The following is a 19,636-nucleotide window of genomic DNA, read 5'->3' as shown; positions in this document are numbered from 1 at the left end:
TCATCACTTCACTGTGTTCCATTATTCACTTAATGTTTTCTCATAATTTTGCCAATGCTATTCAAATGTTTCCTCAATGTTTGAGGCAAGGTCTCAATATTGAGATGATGTTTGAGCAACAGTAGTTATTAACATTCTCTCTTGTGCGCTTTCTCTCTCTCAATCACTCCTTCTCATGTACATAATTGATAACTAGCTAGACATTAACCTTCAAAGGACACTGTTAATGTCCACAGACTTTTGTTTTTTATATTGAAGTGACCTTTATGTTTCTATGGTAACTCTTTCCCTATACTGGGAATAGTGCCATGCAAGTTAATGAATATGAGCTCTTTGTGTTTGTTAGTGATGAAATCTAAGTACAGATTCATGTGACGTTCTTCTGTTAGAAAGGTTTGCCTGAGATTGACATCAGCACCAGTGACATCAATGCAATAATGAGAACTGAGCTGTGTTGTCTGTACACAAGTGATGTTGTGAGTGTGTGTTCTGTTATCTGGTTAAAAGCTGTTTACTGTGGTTCAGACCAGAAACGGACACCTCAATATACGCTATGTGTCAAGATGTAGTGGTAATGATCACGTGTAAACTCACACAGATATCATTCACATTCACACACATGCTTATACATCTCTCTTACAACAAAGTTATTTTTGGCTCTCATTAGATCTCTTTGTGGGTGTTGTAAACGCCCTTTTCTTGACTGTGTGTGTCTCTTCTAAAGGCTTGGTAGATATATGCAAAGCTTGTGTGGAGTGACTCTATTGGTCAATGGGTTTCCTGTCTGCCAATCAGCTCGTTTGTGCCCCCCCCCCCCCATTTGTTCACTGGAAGCTCATGAAGATGCAGCTTTAGAGATCCTCGTCGTGAGAGTGTGTGTGTGTGTGTGTGTGTGTGTGTGTGTGTGTGTGTGTGTGTGTGTGTGTGTGTGTGTGTGTGTGTGTGTGTGTGTGTGTGTGTTTTCAGGTTAATCTGTAATTGATGGATTAGTCAGCAGTGAAGATCAGCTGTTGACATTTACAAGAAACATTTACACTGAAAACACCTTAAAAACAATATTTCCCTGTTTTAAACCAATATAATATTAAAAAATCTTTACCTAGTATCTCGAGTCAACAACCTTTTTAATGTGAAGTGCCACTTCTTTATATATCAGCTGTCCCTTAAAGTCTGAAAAAGATTAAAAGGTCTCAATCGGGACTTAAGGAAACATGAAGTGAAACGCTGATCATCAATGACTGAGCTGCTCCAGATGATTCTCACAGATCATCAGTCACACATGACCCTGAACTCTGAGACAGTCCCGAAAGCCTCTTCAAAACCTTGTGGACTGAGAAACTTCTAAGAAAAGTAGTAGTGAAAACAGTTCATCCCAGAAGGTTGCAATGTATTGAAAATATCCATGCACTGTCAGATCACATCTCATTACCTCTTCCTTGTTCATTGTGTAATGTAGGTCATATGTGTATGCTGTAACTATGAGAACTATCAGTGTGGAAGGGGGCAGCAGACAGTTGGGTGTGTGTAAATCGTTTTGAATAGCAGGCAGGTATGCGCTGATTATCTCTTCATATTGACCGTCCATCTTAATGGTCAAATGACTGCTGTACCTTCTCATTCCTATTTGCATTGTAAAGCAGGTCAGAGTCCTCGGACTCTCTTCTGCTTTGTGTGCGTCTGTGTCTCTCTCTGTGTGTGTCCTCTCCTCCTCCTCCTCCTCCTCCTCCTCCTCCTCGGGGTGGAATGCTCAAGGTCTCCTCATTTCTAAACAGATCAAGGCTGAAGAACCAGAACTCCACAGCTCTGATAACACACACACACACACACTGACCCCTCACTGCAATTTTGGGCCTGTTTGGTCAACACACAAATTCCTTTTATTTGGTAAAAGCTAAATATTTATCCTCTCAAAGCACAATGCCCTTGAACACCTCATGTAGTGTGTGGGTGTGTGAGTTACTACTGACAGTTATATCCCTAAATTCCATTCAAATATTTGATTGCACAAATTTTTCACATTTGAATACATTTTCATATATGTAAATAAAACAACATTATCAAATACTGCTCACTATATCTAGGTGTATAATGTGTTTTTCATTCACTTATGAGAGGCCAGCGATTCCTAACAAGGAAAACTCCAAATATGCTGCAATATGAGCTTAATGTTTTTTCATTGTAATAGAAGACTTTGCAACAAACTGGCCAGAGGGTAAAATTATCTAGGCGTATAATCAAAGTCAGGCTAGTTCAGGTCTCTGCACCTAAACCAGTAAAGCGTAGCGTTTTCTGTCATTATGTGCATATGTGCGTATTCATGTGCTTGAAAGCATCGTCCCTCCTCTCATTGCTGGTGACCAGCAGAACAGGTTTCCTCAGCTGACATGTGTAGTTTTAGGCAAGAGTTTGATCATATCAGTGGAAGCAAAAGGACCAAGCCCTGTTCTCTATTCTGAATTCTTTGGAAATCATCTGTCTGACTGTGGCTTTATCTGCTGGTAATTAAATGTAATAAATCATGTAAACATTATTTTATTGTAAAATTAAACATTTTATCAAACTGAATTGCCTTAATGTTTTAAACAACCGAGAAGATAGTGATCAAACTACATTTTATAAAAATCATCTGTCAAGTTTATAATATACATTTCATCAGCATATGAGAGTCAATTTGGACGACTACAGGGACTCATCTCAAGATTACTAATTTAAAGGTTCCGTTCTTCGTGATCCCATGTTTCAAACTTTAGTTAGTGTGTAATGTTGTTGTTAGAGTATAAATAAAATCTGTAAAATTTTAAAGCTCAAAGTTCAAGTTTAACAGAAGTCGCCTACATCGAACGGCCAGTTTGGACTACATCCCTCTACTTCCTTCTTTAATGACGTCACTAAAACAGTTTTTTGACTAACCTCCGCCCACAGGAATACACAAGAGTTGCGTTTGTAGAGTGTGTTTGTCGTCATGTCGTCGAAACGCTGTTATTTTCATCCCGCAGTCCAATCACCGGGTCTGATTCCGGCTCAAATTGATAGGGTAAAATTAAAGACATGTTTACAATAACACTGAGCGCGTGCATCTCCACGTTATGGTAAGAGGCGTGACGTTTCCGGGCAAGGTTCGCTAAGCTGCTGTCGAATCACAACACAGGAACCGCTGGCACAATCAGAACTCGTTACGTATTTCTGAAGGAGGGACTTCATAGAACAAGGAAGTCATCAGCCCGTTTTTATGACAGTGGAAACAGCGGTATACAGATAAGTAAATTATGTGAAAAATACTGTGTTTTTTTACACGCGAAACATGAACACATGTTATATTGCACACTATAAACACAATCAAAGCTTCAAAAAACCATGAAAAACGGGACCTTTAACAGTTCATCTATTGCCTAAATTATGAAGAAAAAAAAAAAGATCAGTCAAGAATAGAAAGTTATTGAAAATATTCAAATCAGGAATGTCAGAATCAGAATGTGTAATTCATGCATAAAAAATATCCGTCAAAACCAACACATTTGAACTATGTTTGATTTCTGGGTAATTCTAAAACATGCTGGATACTTTCGAAATGCTTTTTGTGTAGTTCATTATTTTATGGAATGAAGTTCATTTCATGGCTTAAATAAATTACATGTTACTCAGAGACCAACAAGTCTCTGTCAAGTTCATTTTTTACCAGGAAAGGAGTGGTTTTGATGCACAAAGTTGTTTTTATTGCCTCTTACAACAAAATCTTTTATTTAAACCCATGAAAATACAGATCCTGTTGGTTTTGCTTCAGGACTGTGAACATCAAGGAGCAACCCAAATCCGTACCAAATGTAACCTTTATGTAATAGTCTGGGTTGTGGTTGAGGATGAGGGTATGTCACACATCATGTCCATGTTGGCATCTGTCTGTTTGCCTGTCTGTGACCAACAGATCTATCAAAAAATACCACAGAGTTTAATTCAACGCATAGCTTTTTATTTCAACAACAAAATTTATCCTGTATTTTTAAAAGTCTGTTTATTTTGAACTTACTTTATGTGTTCACAATTATATGGCTTCATAGTCATAGCTTTTAATATATGTGTTTGTGTGTGAAAGGAAGCTCATCTTATCAGATATGTTGACTCTGTGAGTATGTGATTGCCTCACTGTTAGAGATATAAGCAATTTCTGAAAGAAACTATAGAAAAGAGAGTTTCATTGATGACATTTTGAGAGAGAAAGAGAGAGAGAGTAAAGATAAAAAGACAGATGAGAATTAAATCAGGGATGAGAGACAGCCTTTAAGGTTTTACCATCTATGAAGTGTGTTTTGTTCTGTAATGGGTTTCTAACCATGATCAGGCCTCTACAGACACCCACGCTGGCTTCTCAGATCTTATGTCCTTTACTATTCAACTACCTTTCTTCAGTTGTACATGTACAGGTGTTTCTGAGTGTTAACGTATTATCCAATTCCCTGTGAAATAACAAGCTCAGCCCTGATGGAAGACCGTGTGTGTGTGTGTTTCTGTGTGTGTGTGCGTGAGAGAAGATCTGTGACCAGATGGCTCTGAGGCTGACCTTGTGTTGCCTCTCACTGCTATTGTGCTCTTGCATTATTTTGTGTGCTTGTTTTCAGCGTTTAGGGGGAGCGTGTTTGTTTAATGACTGAGGCGTTTTGTGCTCATGACATTTTTCTTATCAGCAATTAAATTACCATGCTTCATTTAAACTTGTTAAGGGAATTATCTTGTCGTATTAGCGCATATGACACAACATGCAGCTCTTGCTCGGTCTTTCTGAATATAGGTGGTAGTGAGGGGGAGCATGTAGTTGTAGTAGTGTTTGTGATAAACAGCTTGTTGTTCCTCTGTAAAGGTCATTCAGCTGACAGCAGTGGGTTGAGCCTCTTACTGACCAGCCCCATATGCTTTCACACAAGTTCCTGTGACGTTAATACTGCACTCTTAGTAGATACTTATCAGTCTGTAGTCATATCAAGCATTCCTGCTTCTGGTCTCTTTCCATCTGTCTTTCGGTGTCATTTTTTGATTCAAATTATTATAGGCAGACAAACAAAAAAAAAAATAGGATGCTTTGTCTTGTAACAGTGCTCTGTGCTGTTGAGTCCCGCCCCTTCCGTCACATAATTGTCTGGCTGTGAGTGAGGTCTGCTCTGATTAATGTGGGCAGCCATCAGTCAAGCTGTCAGTGTGCTGCAGTAATTGAGTTGCTTTAATAGAGTTTAGAGTTACAGTCAGTCCTCGGTCACTGCACGTCTTTCGTGAATGTTCATTTTATGTACAGTTGTAAAATACAGGTCCTGACATGGCCTGTTGCAGTAAAATTTATGGAATCTTGTTTTTCTGCCTTTAAATTAGGGACCTAATGTTTTTTTTTTGTTTGTTTGTTTTTTTTTTTGCATTATGTGTATTTTGGGGATAATTTTGAGATGCATTTGCAATCTTTGTGGTTTATGAATGTTCATCTGTGTCCAAATTGTTGTGTGTGTGTGTGTGTGTGTAGGGGCTTTAGTGTACCTGAGTGAATGTTACAGGTTTGTGTTGTTTGACCTCCAAACCTCTGTTTTTCTCTCTTCCAGATGAGAGAGAGGCAGTACAGAAGAAGACGTTCACTAAATGGGTGAACTCTCACCTGGGCCGTGTGACCTGCAGAATTGGTGACCTCTACACTGACCTCCGCGATGGACGCATGCTCATACGACTGCTGGAGGTTCTCTCCAGTGAACAACTGGTCAGTATCCATCCATCCATCCATCCATCCATCCATCCATCCATCCATCCATCCATCAAAAGTACCGACTGAAAATGTGACGCTTTGAGTGCTGTTGATCTGCCATTGTGTTCACACGCTAATCAGATATGTCTGTGATTGGCTACAATGATCAGTGCTTCAAAAACATGTTGTAAATAGTCATCAATGAAGCTCTTCACCGAACGCTTACAGAGATACACACAAACAGTTGAAAGCAGCGGTCTCTCAGTGGACCGATCTGCTGATAAATGGCAGCTTTCAAATGCTCCTGCTTTTAAAAAAAACTTTCAAATTCAAACACTTCCGTGTGCTTTCAAACGCTCCCGTGGGTTGATCATTGTAGCCAATCACAGACATACTACATGTTGAGCGCATCAACACAATGGCTGATCAGGTGTTTACGAATCCGCTCAACCGCGCTCAAAGCATCACATTTTTAAAATTTCAGTATCGACTTGGTATCAAAGTCAGTAGTTTTGACAACACTAATCCATCAATCCTATTTTTCTTGTTATATTCATCCTATATTCATCAATTTTGAAAACTGCATTGCTGTCGTTATCCATACAATTTCATTTTTTTCATTTAATTTCTTGTTCTCTCTCTCAGCCAAAGCCCACCAAGGGCCGTATGCGCATCCATTGTCTGGAGAATGTTGACAAGGCTCTGCAGTTCCTAAAGGAACAAAAGGTTCATCTGGAGAATATGGGTTCTCACGACATAGTCGACGGAAACCACCGCCTCACACTTGGACTCATCTGGACTATTATCCTTCGCTTCCAGGTAGGATGGTGTGGCTTTGACTAGACTTAGGTGTGCGTCTTTCACCTGTCACTGATAATTTGACTCATAGGCATGTTGAGTCAAAAAAAAAAAAAAAAGTTTTGGGCAGTGTGTGTGATTATCTCTCATTATCTCCCAGGTCTGTTCTTTTTGTTTGTCCTTCAAATGGCTTTATCAGTCTGTCATCTAGTCATAATGAAGTATAATTAGCATATTTTTGTCTGCCACTTCATTGTCCTGTTTTGATTGGCCTGTCCTTTTTTTTTAATCAACTCATAATTCCTTCTATTGAAACAAGCTAATTATCAAAGCCCAGTGATCCCGACTGCTTTCTACGTTTCATCACTGCTTCTGATTAGTTTTTGAAGATGTTGCTGATTTGTGTTTCATGTTGCTGAAATGAGATTTCAATTAAAGAGATTTTATTTTATTTTTGTATTATCATTTTGGCTAAATGAATTGAAGCAGATTATAAATTATTGCACAGATGTAGTCTGGAATGGATCAAGATGACTTGTTTTTTAACTTTTATTCAGCAAAGATGCATTACTGTCACTTTTGATCAATTCAAAGACTTTGATATTATTACAAAAATATTTTAAAATTTATGTTCTTCTTTTGAACTTATTATTGCTTTTGAACTTATTATTGTATTAATGCTGAAAAAAGTAAACGTGTTCCACAAAAATATTTGTTTAATAACGTCGACAGTAATAAGAAATGTTTCTTGACCACCAAATCAGCATATTAGAATGATTTATCAATAATCATGTGACACTGAAGACTGGAGGAATGATGCTGAAAAGTCATCTTTGTCATCACAGAAATAATTTTAATATGTATTCAAATAAAATTTCTAATTGCAATAGTATTTCTCAATATTACTGTTTTTACTGTATTTTTGATCAATAACTGAGTGCAAACCTTTCAAAAGTAGTGTATGAATAAGACCAGTAAAAGATTTGTTTGGCAGCAAAAATGTAATTGATTTATTTGTTGGTGATAAATGACTTACAGGCCATGAACACACAGCAGCTAAATACAAATGTCACTGCTATTCTGAGTGCTGAATCATGTTTAGTAAACACAGTGCTTGGTTATTTATATGCATTCTACAACTGAATTTACTCCCAAAAATTCAGGTAGTGATTACATTATTTATGTTAATTTCTCAGTAGAGTATACAAAACTGAACTAAACAACTTACAGAACATAAACAAAAAACGACATCTATGTTGACTGGTGTCTAAAAAAACTAGTTAAAAACTCACCAAACCTCAAAACTTAAAATCTAAACTAATAGGTAATGATAAGCAGTTTACACAGTAAAATGTTTACGTCTTACTTGTTTGAACAGATCCAAGACATTAGCGTTGAGACGGAGGACAACAAGGAGAAGAAATCTGCCAAAGACGCTCTTCTGCTGTGGTGTCAGATGAAGACTGCAGGGTAAGAGAAGAAGAGAAAGAAATGAAGTGAATCTGTGTCTGTATGATGCTTCTGTTCTCTTGATGCTCTATTGAACAAACACTAGTTGATGTTCTGTACTAATAAATGCTACTCTCCTTTCAGGTACCCGAATGTCAATGTCCACAACTTCACCACCAGCTGGAGAGATGGTCTAGCGTTCAATGCCATAGTGCACAAACACAGGTATCGATCTGAGCTCACAAACTGACATATAAGTACACCGGTACACGGCCTTTGTTCTCAAACACATTACAAGCTTTGGTATGACTGCAATTTACACATAGTAGCATGTGCTCATGCACCTCACAGCCCTTCATTCTTCAGCATGTTCCCACACATACAGAGAGGCCTGCAGGGGCTTCAGCTACCATTCTGGCACTTTAACTTTGTTCTGTAAAAGCGTGTATAATAAATTGAAGGAATCATTTTTCTTCTAAGTTTGCAAATTTTGAGATGTGTAAATTGTGTAAAAGCCTGTTCACTCCCTTGTCATTACTGCAAATTAAGACATTAATTTCATACTAAGACATTATAAAATAATGTTAATTTTTTAATTCAGCTTTTCACTTTTAGGTTATGCTCATAGAATTTTATTCAAAATTGAATTATTATTAAGTAAAAAACATGGAAAATGTATGCTGTATTTACTTTATATTGTACTGCATTGTATGATTTGTATATTTGAGGTGAGATTCCTCTTTCGTCTTCCTGTGAAATAATTTCATTATAAACTAATTGGGCCATGTAAAATGTTTTGCCGTTCACATCCTCATCAGTCCCACCAGCCCCTCATTTTTGCTCTCTTCCTCTCAACTGTCGCCCAGCAGATTTGTTCTTTCTGCTTTTTTTTGTTTTTTTTCATTCAGCATAACAGAAAAAAAAAAAGTTGAATTAAGTTGACCTAAATAAGGAGAGAAAAAGCCCTCACTCCCTCTTTGCAATGTTGAAGTGCTTCCCTCTTTTGTTGGAGAAGTGTACTGCAGTGTTCTTACAGTGTCAAACTGAAATGTCCTCTTGGCAAAGAGTTTTACAACCTCAAAAAACATTCATGCTAATTTTCTTCTTTCTTTCTCATTCTTAGGTCAGACTTGATTGACTTTGATAATCTTAAGCGCTCTAATGCCCACTATAACCTGCAGAATGCCTTTAATGTGGCTGAGAAGGAGCTGGGTCTTACCAAGCTACTGGATCCTGAGGGTGAGATTCAGAACGCACAGAACCTTTGGGTGGAAGGAGTCTGCCGAATAAAAAGAATGAGCAAAAGTGTGTATTATTTATTATTAACTTGCTAATGTATTTCTGTCATATCTCTTGCTCTCTAGATGTGAATGTTGATCAGCCTGATGAGAAGTCCATCATCACATATGTGGCCACATACTACCACTACTTCAGCAAGATGAAGGCACTCGCTGTAGAGGGCAAGAGGATCGGCAAGGTACATGGAGAGTGAGAGAGAATTACAGTCTACCCTTATGTTTACATAGCCATTTCCTGAAGTGTTTCTGTTTCTGTAAGTGCAAGTCATTAGTCTGTAAAGTGAATAAGGGTTTATTCAACTGTTTCTGTAGGTGCTGGACTATGCTATCGAGGCGGATCAGCTGATAGAGAAATATGAGACTCTGGCCTCAGAGCTGCTGCAGTGGATTGAACAAACCATTGTTACCCTTAATGACCGTCAACTCGCTAACTCGCTCAGTGCGGTTCAGAACCAGCTACAGGCCTTCAATACCTATCGCACTGTGGAGAAACCACCCAAGTGAGTGATCAAGTAAAAGCATGAAGTCAAGTTTGACCCTATTTACTTTTCTAGGCCATGTGTCCACCAAAGCGTTTTTTCCAGCTGCTAGCGTACTTTTTCAATTGTTTTCAATGGGATCGCCGTGTTTTTTAAACAGCAGGAGCGTAACGAGGCGCTGAATGTCTTTTTCACGCATTTTTTAGCGGTTGCCTCGAGTTGAAGAATGTTCAACTTTGAGTAAAACGCTTCGCTCATCACTGTCACTTTTTAGCCAGCCGTCCAATCAGAGTGAAGGAGGGGCGGGACAAATACAACACTGACCAACTGTCACAACATTCTTGCTGTACAGCGACATCAACAAACAGAGAACAAAACAAAATGGATGGGAAATTAATATTGCTGGTCTCCGAACATACTGTATTTGACTGTGCAGTTGTTTGGGTTGCTCGCCAATGTATTAGATTTCTCTAATACATAAAATAAGTAAGCTCGACCAGAGTTCTTGTGGGGAGAAGAATTTATTGAAGGTAGTAGTGTAGCACAGTTCTTCAGCGGCGATGTTAGCGTCAGCCTTCAAAATACCTTAACCCAAAGTTCTGTCTGTGGGACAGAACTTTATACATGACATCAAAAGGGCTACAAACAATAGAACACTGTTAGGACCTCCCACAGGAGATCGATCTACTCTGAGCAATGCTGTTTCTTTGTCATTCACACCCATCAGTTGCTGTGGGCCATACATCTGTAGGGCCATTTGGTTCACACCTTTACAAACACAGAGTTGATTGCATCTGAGGCACAGTCACAATGTAAATGCATCTAACTAAAGATAATGAAAATACACATAATCTTTCAATACATAGCAAGTAATTTCACATTGTGTCAGCATTTTTAGTCTGAAACAAATTCCTGCAAAATCAGTTATAAGTAACAGTGCCGCGGATATTTCGTATCATAACAACAAAGCATCTCAACTGAAAAAAACTGTTGCACAGCTGAAGCGCTCTCAAACGCTCACAGATAGGCGTTTTAAGCAGAGCGCCTAACGTTTTCAGCTGGCTAAAAACGCTTTGGTGTACACACGGCCATAATGCACGTTCCTGGTCTTACTTATCAATTGCCGCATATTATTTCATAACAGAAAATTCTTTGTAATCTTTAGTTAACTGATTAACTTGCTCGTACTTTGAAACGTCTTGATTTTTCCACTTATATCAGCTAGGCTGCGCAGGCTATTCATGCAGAAAATTATTTTCTTTTTTGGTATATTTGACTTGTTATTCACTTTAAATATCTAAACATTCTTAAATCAAGAAGCAAATTGATTTAAGATATTTTGGCCTGGTTTCACAGACAGGACTTAGATTAAGCCAGGATTAGGAAGGTAGTTGGGAACCACTGCAGTAAATGATGACAGAATTTTCATTTTTTTTGGTGATCTATCCCTTTAAATCAGGAAGCATTTGCTTGAGAAGCAAACAGATTGCAAAGGATTAATTCTTGTTTTTTGAAGAAATATAAGTTGAGATTGTTGATCAAAATTAAGTGAGATCTCTGCCAGTGGAGTAAGAATTTTTCCCCTGTTGAATTAAATGTATTTTCCTTACCCCATTGGCAGATATTCTTTCTTGTTTTGAGCATACATTTTATTTTGAATCATTTTTTTCAAAAAACAATATTTTAAGTATTTTAAAACTTCTCAATAAATATATCTTGATTTAAGAATGTTTATATATTTGTACTGGAAAACAATAAAAAAATATAGTAAGTAAATAATAGTTTGCACTGTTGGATAATGTCCACCAATAACTAAATAGATGTGTAGGCATTGTTTTAGCAAACTCAGATTTTAATCTTGCTGTATTCTGGTATGTAACACCCACTTTTCACCAGCCAATCAATTCCCAATAGATAAAATCAAGTTCTATTCAACAGTTTTTCTCACTGAATATCTAGCGAATATCTAGCGTTTAAATTTAGCGTTAGCATCAGTTCTGGCAGGTCACGTCAGTCAAGCTTGCATCAGCTGACTCCCAGGTGACTTATGTCTACCTATAGGAATACGACGCCTATTACGGCATCCATATATAAGCTCTTCAGTATTATCAGCAGCTATTGCATTTCTCAGGAGCAAATTACCCTCCTCCATCCCCAGCTCCTCCTCTCTTCAGTCAGGATTGGCCTTATTATTCCCCTGAATCAGACTAGTTCTTGAAATATGTGTACATTAAATCATGACATTTAATGATATCTGCATGTTGGTCCTGTTCTGTTTACCCTAGGGGGTTTGTTGCTGCTCCCCCTGCTCTTATCCATGCTAGGCTGCATGGAGTTCTTGCCCAGAACAGAACCATACCGCCAATACAAACTCTAAGCATTATCTATCATATTTGACGATAGTGGTCCTGACAGAACTCGTGTATATACACAACAATCACATTACAAGAGTAAAATGGGCTGTAAACTGGATTTTTATGTTGACTTTAAACATTTGATACAGGAATACATTCTAGATGCATCCCTTTATTCTTGTACGTGTTTTGACAGGTTCACTGAAAAGGGAAATTTGGAAGTTTTGCTCTTCACCATTCAGAGTAAAATGAGAGCAAACAATCAGAAAGTCTACATGCCAAGAGAGGGAAAACTCATCTCTGACATCAACAAGGTAAATACACATAAAATGCTATTGTATATGTGAATCTACACAACTCTAGCTTAAGTTTTGAGTGATGCTCATGGCCGGCTGTGTTTTCTGTTTGTCTGAGAAGGCGTGGGAGAGGCTGGAGAAAGCAGAACACGAGAGAGAGTTGGCACTGAGAAACGAGCTGATTCGTCAGGAGAAGCTGGAGATGTTGGCTGCACGCTTTGACCGCAAAGCAGCCATGAGAGAAACCTGGCTCAGCGAAAACCAGCGGCTAGTGTCACAGGTGAAGTAGACACTTAGAAGAAAATATTTATGGTTTAATGCAAGACGATGACTAATATAAAACATTGTCTCCAACTTTAGGACAATTTTGGTGTTGACCTGGGCGCTGTGGAGGCAGCCACTCGCAAACATGAGGCCATCGAGACCGACATCCAGGCATACGGTGAGCGTGTAGCAGCTGTAGAAGCTGTTGCTCGAGAACTGGAAGCGGAGAGATATCATGAAGTGCGGCGCATACTGGCACGCAGGGATAATGTGCTCAGACTGTGGGAGTATCTGAAGGAACTACTTGCGGCACGGCGAGAGAGGCTGATGGCACACAGAGACCTGCAGCGCCTCCTACAGGAGATGAGCTACATCATGGACTGGATGGAAGAGATGAAGGTATGGACTCATTCAGACCAACATTCTACATTTATTTTCCACTTCTACATTAAAAAAAGAATGTTTGTTTTTGAGTACTTCAGTTTTTTAATTATTTGATGCCATGGACCCCAACATACAGTTGTGGTCAGAATTATTGGCACCCTTGGTAAATATGATCAAAGATGACTGTAAAAATAAATCTGCATTGTTTATCTTTTTGATCTTTAATACATAAAATTAGCAAAAATCGAACTTTTCATGGAAGGAAAAGAATTGAAAGTGGGGGGAAAATCACATTATGAAATAAATGTTTTTCTCCAAAACACATTGGCCACAATTACCCTTTTATTCAATACTTTTTGCGACCTCCTTTTGCCAAGATAACAGCTCTGAGTTTTCTCCTATAATGCCTGATGAGTTTGGAGAACACCTGACAAAAGATCAGAGATCATTCCTTCATGCAGAATATCTCCAGATCCTTCAGATTCCCAGCTCCATGTTGGTGGTGCTTCTCTTCAGTTCACTCCACTCATTTTCTTTAGGGTTCAGGTCAGGGAACTGGGATGGCCATGGCAGAAGCTTCATTTTGTGACAAATTTTTGTGTTGGTTTTGATGTTTGTTTTGGATCATTGTCCTGATGGAAGATCCAACCACGGCCCATTATTAGATTTCTAGCAGAAGCGGTCAGGTTTTGATTTTTTATCTGTTGGTATTTGATAGAATCCATGATACCATGTATCTGAATAAGATGTCCAGGACCTCCAGCAGAAAAATAGACCCACAGCATTAAAGATCCAGCAGTATATTTAACTGTGGGCATGGGGTGCTTTTTATCCATGTGTGCACCAAACCCATCTGGTGGGTTTGCTGCCAAAAAGTTTTTTTTTTTTTTAAAGTTTCATCTGACCATAGAAGTCGGTCCCATTTGAAGTTCCAATCGTGTCTGACAACTGAATATGTTGGAGATTGTTTCTGGATGAGAGCAGAGGATTTTTCTTGAAACCCTCCCGAACAACTTGTGGGGATGTTTGATAATTTTTTTTATGCTTTCTGAGACTCAAGACTCAAATAATCTCTGCAATTCTCCAGCTGTGATTCTTGGAGAGTCTTTGTCCACTCAAACTTTCCTACTTGCCACGCATTAGGATGATTTAGACACACGTTCCAGGCAGATTTGTAACATCTTTAGTTGATTGGAACTTCTGAATTATTACCCTGATAGTGGAAATGGGGATTTTAAGCTTTAGCTATTTTCTTACAGCCTCTTTCTATTTTGTGAAGCTCAACAATCTTTTGCTGCACATCAGAACTATATTCTTTGGTTTTACTCATTGTGATGAATGATTAAGGGAATTTGGCCTTTGTGTTTCCTCATGTTTATACTCCTGTGGAACAGGAAGTCTCGGCTGGACAATTTCATGTTTATGATCACCCTGGTGTGCTAAAAAAAAATGTAAATGAATGGGAATATACTTCAGAGATATTTTACTCATAAAAAAAATCCCCCCCCCCCACTTTCAATGCTTTTTCTTCAATGAAAGGTTAGTTTTTTGCTAATTTTATGAATGAATGATCAAAATGATTAACAATGCAGATTTATTTTTACAATCATCTTTGATCATATTTACCAAGGGTTCCAATAATTCTGACCACAATGTATGATGATTCTCTTGTGAGAGACCTCCTCCTTAAAATATAAATATATCTAATTTTATGTATAAAGACAGATTTATACTGTGAAAAATACATTTTTGTAAATATTTGCAAAATATATATACTTGCTATTGAGTTGAGGAGTTATTGTAAAATAATGTGGGATTAACCTCATGATATCCTACCATTGTTTTGAAAACAGAATGCAACTGTAAAAATGTAACTGTTACATTTGATCATTCTTTATTATTATTATTATTATTATTCTTATTATTTTTATTATTGTTTTACCAATTTGTAATGTGAAAAAAATAATAGAAAAATTATTATTATTATTATTATTATTATTATTGATTATAATAATAATAATAATAATAATTTTATTTCTTTAATAATGCTATAATTTTTTTTCCACCTAAACTTTTTCCACTTTCTAGCACTCCCTTTCAGCCCCCTCGTATGTTGTAATGTCTTTTAGATCAGTCCTTTGTGTTTTTGTTTATGTGTGTTTAGAGCCGCCTGCAATCCCAGGACAGTGGAAAACACCTTCATGATGTGGAGGACTTGCTGCAGAAACACACACTAGTGGAAGCTGATATATCCGCACAGGCTGAGAGAGTCAGAGCTGTGCAGGCTGCTGCAAAGAGATTTACTTCAAATGAACAGAGTGAGGATACACCCCACACATAAACGAACGGTGGTGGTCTTGAGCTCAAAATTAAAACACAGTTGGTTCTCCTCTCTTTTTAGATTATAAGCCGTGTGACCCTGCGCTTGTTGAAGAGAAGGTGGACCTGCTGGGCCGAGCATATGGAGAATTGGGCCAATTGGCAGCAGATCGACGAGCTCGACTGGATGACTCGCGCAGGCTGTGGCAGTTCCTGTGGGAGCTGGGAGAGGAGGCTGCCTGGATTCGAGAGCAGGAGCAGATCCTGTCCGGAGGAGATAATGGAAAGGACCTGAGCTCCGCCCTTCACTTCCTGTCTAAACATGAGGCCTTCAGGGATGAGATGGCAGCCCGGTATGGCCCTCTGGGGAATAGCATTGCTGGTGGAGAAGCCCTGGTGAGGGAAGGCCACATTGGAGCACCTGAGGTGACAGAGCGGATCAAGGATGTGAAAGCACAGTGGTCTCACCTGGAGGAGGTACAGAACCAGAGAATAGCTCATACTTTAAAGTGGAATGTCTGTCTTTACACGGCATCACAATCTTATTCCACATTTCACACACTCTCTTTCCACAGGCTTCACAGTTGCGTGAGCAGAGGCTGAAAGAGTCTGTAGCTTTCCACCAGTTCCAGACAGACGCCAACGACATGGAAGCTTGGATAATGGAGACACTAAGACAGGTAAAACAAACACAAATATGTTTAACTGACTGTTTGCTGTGACTGAATTACGAATGTCTATTTTGTCCAGTTCTATTTCAAAGGAATTCATCATGGTGTAGCTTTGCTGGTGAGTTTAGTCGTCAGACTAAATCTTTTGTTATTCTGTTTGTTCTGTTTGTAGGTGTCTAGTCAAGAACTGGGCCATGATGAGTTTTCTACACAGACTCTGGCCAGAAAGCAGAGAGAGGTGGAAGAGGAGATTCAAAGTCACCGATCACTCATCGACTCACTACATGAACAGGCCTCAACCCTGCCTGCAGCGTACGCACAGTCCCCTCAGGTACACACAACACACACACATTAGAAAGAAATGATGCATTAACTACAGATTGATAACCAATATTCACCATGATTTATATATTATAATCGATTGACACTCCTTTTAATACATTCAAAAGTTTGGGGTCATTAAAAGTTTTGGTAACACTTTAGTTTAGGGTCCAATTCTCACTAGTAACTAGTTGCTTATTAGCATGCATATTACATGAATATTGGCTGTTGATGAGTACTTATAAAGCACATATTAATGCCTTATTCTGCATGACCATATTCTACATCCCTTAATCCTACCCAATACCTAAAATTAACAACTACTTTACTTAATATTAATAAGCAGCAATTAGGAGTTTGAGACAAAAGTCGTAGTTAATAGTTAGTTAATAGTGAGAATTGGACCCTAAACTAAAGTGTGACCAAAGTTTTTCCTAAGAAATTATTACTTTTATTCAGCACGAATGCATTTAGTTGATCAAATTACATTAAATACATTTATAATGTTACAAAACATTTGTATTTCAAATAAATTCTGTTCTTTTGAACTGTCTATTTATCAAAGAAATGGTTTCCACAAAATATTAAGCAGCACAACTTTTTTCAGCATTAATATTAATATTTATGTTTCTTGAGCAGCAAATCGGTAGTGTATGTTACCCATATTATTTATTTAAAAGACTCTCTTGTTCTTGAGCAGGTGGAGGGGCGTCTCCCAGCGATAGAGCAGCGCTATGAAGAGTTAGAGGGTTTGTCGTCGTCATGGCGACAGGCTTTAGATGGAGCACTTGCGTTGTATCGCATGTTTAGTGAAGCTAATGCATGCCAGCTGTGGGTTGGAGAAAAAGAACAGTGGCTGCACAACATGGAGATTCCCACCAAACTAGAGGACCTGGAGGTGGTCCAGCAGAGGTTAGAACAGATACAATAATTCTTGTGCAAGTTTTCATTATTAAACTTATTGATGTGTTGGTGTTATATGGCTTGTTTTGTTTTGACTGAAGGTTTGAAACTCTGGAGCCAGAGATGAACACACTGGGCGCTCGTATTTCTGATGTCAATCAAGTGGCCCAACAGCTGCTTGGATCAGACAACCGCAACAAAGAGCAGATTGACCAGACACAAAACCAACTCAATAACAGGTACAGTGACCAACACAAAGAGCAGACTGACCAGACACAAAACCAACTCAATAACAGGTACAGTGACCAACACAAAGAGCAGACTGACCACACCCAGAGTTATCACGCATGGTCTTACACAGACAAAACTATAACAAAGGAGAGATTAACAGCACACAGAACCAACTTAACACAGACATACACAAAGAAAAAGTTCATAAAGTTAGATAATCAGATAATCTGAAATGGCCTCACGCTTCTCATTCCTCATTCTTCTCTGAAGGTGGTCTGATTTCCAGAGTCTGGCCAACCAGCGTAAACAAGCTCTAGAATCGGCACTGAATATCCAGAACTATCATCTAGAGTGTAATGAGATCAAGAGCTGGATGAAGGAGAAGACCAAGGTCATTGAGTCCACGCAGAGCCTTGGAAATGACCTGGCTGGAGTCATGGCCCTGCAGCGCAAGCTCACCGGTATGGAGAGAGACCTGGAGGCTATACAGGTAAAAACAAACAAAAAACACATCATTATGGCTAATACAACCATAAAGAAACTAGCTTTTATACTTTTTCTTACTTGTTCTATTCTCTTTGTCTTCCACAGGGTAAGTTGGATGACCTGCGTTCTGAGGCCGAGAAGTTGGCATCTGAGCATCCTGAGCAGGAGGAGGAGATCAAGGGTCGACTGGCTGAAATCCAAGAGGTGTGGGAAGAGCTTCGAGCCACCATGAAGCGGCGTGAGGAGTCTTTGGGCGAAGCCTCAAAGCTTCAGGGCTTCCTCAGAGATCTCGATGACTTCCAGGCCTGGCTGTCTCGTACACAGACCACCGTGGCATCCGAGGACACGCCCACCTCTCTGGCCGAAGCAGAGCGTCTGTTGGGACAGCATGAGGCCATAAAGAATGAAGTAGATAATTACAGGGAAGATTATGAGAAGATGAGAGCTACTGGAGCTGAGGTCAGTTAGTGTAAACTTGAAATTTAAAAAAAATCTTCATTGATATACACTACCGTTTGGCATAAGATTTTTTTTTTTATGTTTTTGAAAGAAGTCTCATGTTCACCAAGGCTTTATTTTTTTGATCAAAAATATAGTAAAACATTAATATTGTGAAATATTTTTACTATTTAAAATAACTTTCTTTCAAAAAAAAAAAAAAAAAATCTTACTGACCCCAAACTTTTGACCAGCAGTGTATATTTCACTAAAATTTGACAAAAAACCTGAAAAAAGATACTTAAACCAATTTATCTTTGACTCCATTTGTTATTATTTCTGTTTAGGTAACTCAGGGACAGACTGATGCCCAGTACATGTTCTTAGCCCAGCGACTGCAAGCGTTGGACACCGGCTGGCATGAGTTGAGGAGAATGTGGGAGAGCCGCCACTGTGTCCTTGCCCAGGCCTTCGATTTCCAAACCTTGCTACGAGATGCAAAACAGGCAGAGGGCTTCCTCAATAGCCAGGTGTGTATATGCATTACTGCTTGTACTTTTCTTGGTGTTATACAACTAAATACTGTACATTCCATATCTTTCTACCTTTTGGGGAAGGACACCATTTTAGTTGAATATTCTGCAAATAAGGACTCCTGATTGGTGGGTGAAACCTTAATGAGAGCTAATGACCCATTCATATTTCTCTTTGCCCACAGGAATATGTTCTGTCACACACAGAGATGCCCTCCAGCCTGCAAGGGGCTGTGGAGGCCATCAAGAAACATGAGGATTTCCTTACTACAATGGAGGCCAGTGAAGAAAAGATCAATGGTGTGGTCGAGTCTGGACGGAGACTTGTATCTGACGGCAACACCTATGCAGACAAGATCCAAGAGAAGACAGACTCCATTCAGGAGAGGTGAGCAGAAACAGAACAAATGAAAAGACATGATTAGAAGATTTTTTTTTTGTTTAGTAATTGATTCACTATAATAATACAACAATGTCATAATATTCAGCTGTTTTCCCAGCTGAATATTTCCCATTTAGCATAAATTTGTTAGATAAATTTTAAAGGTTTGGCACCAGTAATATTTTTTTTTTTTAAAGAAATTAACACTTATTCTGCAAGGAGACATTAAATTGATCCAAAGTGACAGAAAAGACATTTATAATGCTACAAAAGATTTCCATTTATAATAAATGGTGTTCTTTTGAGCTTTTTATTCT

General features: G+C 38.6%; 1 protein-coding gene across 9 annotated transcripts in view; it reads left to right on the top strand.

The window, feature by feature from the left end:
• LOC125266359 (spectrin beta chain, non-erythrocytic 1) overlaps positions 1-19,636 on the top strand; it is a 100,773-nt gene that overhangs the window by 67,244 nt on the left and 13,893 nt on the right. For 6 of the 9 annotated variants that reach the window (XM_048186918.1, XM_048186917.1, XM_048186916.1 and 3 more), the window contains 20 exons: positions 5,577-5,728; positions 6,359-6,532; positions 7,890-7,981; positions 8,105-8,185; positions 9,084-9,199; positions 9,325-9,437; positions 9,571-9,758; positions 12,288-12,405; positions 12,509-12,667; positions 12,748-13,050; positions 15,200-15,353; positions 15,437-15,831; positions 15,930-16,034; positions 16,198-16,356; positions 17,047-17,258; positions 17,351-17,545; positions 17,751-17,970; positions 18,072-18,425; positions 18,752-18,934; positions 19,123-19,325. In XM_048186918.1, coding sequence (XP_048042875.1) covers positions 5,577-5,728; positions 6,359-6,532; positions 7,890-7,981; positions 8,105-8,185; positions 9,084-9,199; positions 9,325-9,437; positions 9,571-9,758; positions 12,288-12,405; positions 12,509-12,667; positions 12,748-13,050; positions 15,200-15,353; positions 15,437-15,831; positions 15,930-16,034; positions 16,198-16,356; positions 17,047-17,258; positions 17,351-17,545; positions 17,751-17,970; positions 18,072-18,425; positions 18,752-18,934; positions 19,123-19,325 — 3,676 coding nt within the window. The remainder of the gene's footprint in view (positions 1-5,576; positions 5,729-6,358; positions 6,533-7,889; positions 7,982-8,104; positions 8,186-9,083; positions 9,200-9,324; positions 9,438-9,570; positions 9,759-12,287; positions 12,406-12,508; positions 12,668-12,747; positions 13,051-15,199; positions 15,354-15,436; positions 15,832-15,929; positions 16,035-16,197; positions 16,357-17,046; positions 17,259-17,350; positions 17,546-17,750; positions 17,971-18,071; positions 18,426-18,751; positions 18,935-19,122; positions 19,326-19,636) is intronic. The other 3 variants (XM_048186919.1, XM_048186922.1, XM_048186923.1) reach the window with 1 other exon arrangement.

This window comes from Megalobrama amblycephala, linkage group LG4 (genome assembly GCF_018812025.1).
Source record: "Megalobrama amblycephala isolate DHTTF-2021 linkage group LG4, ASM1881202v1, whole genome shotgun sequence".
In the NCBI taxonomy this organism is placed as follows: domain Eukaryota; kingdom Metazoa; phylum Chordata; class Actinopteri; order Cypriniformes; family Xenocyprididae; genus Megalobrama; species Megalobrama amblycephala.
This window is presented reverse-complemented; position numbering and strand designations above follow the sequence as displayed.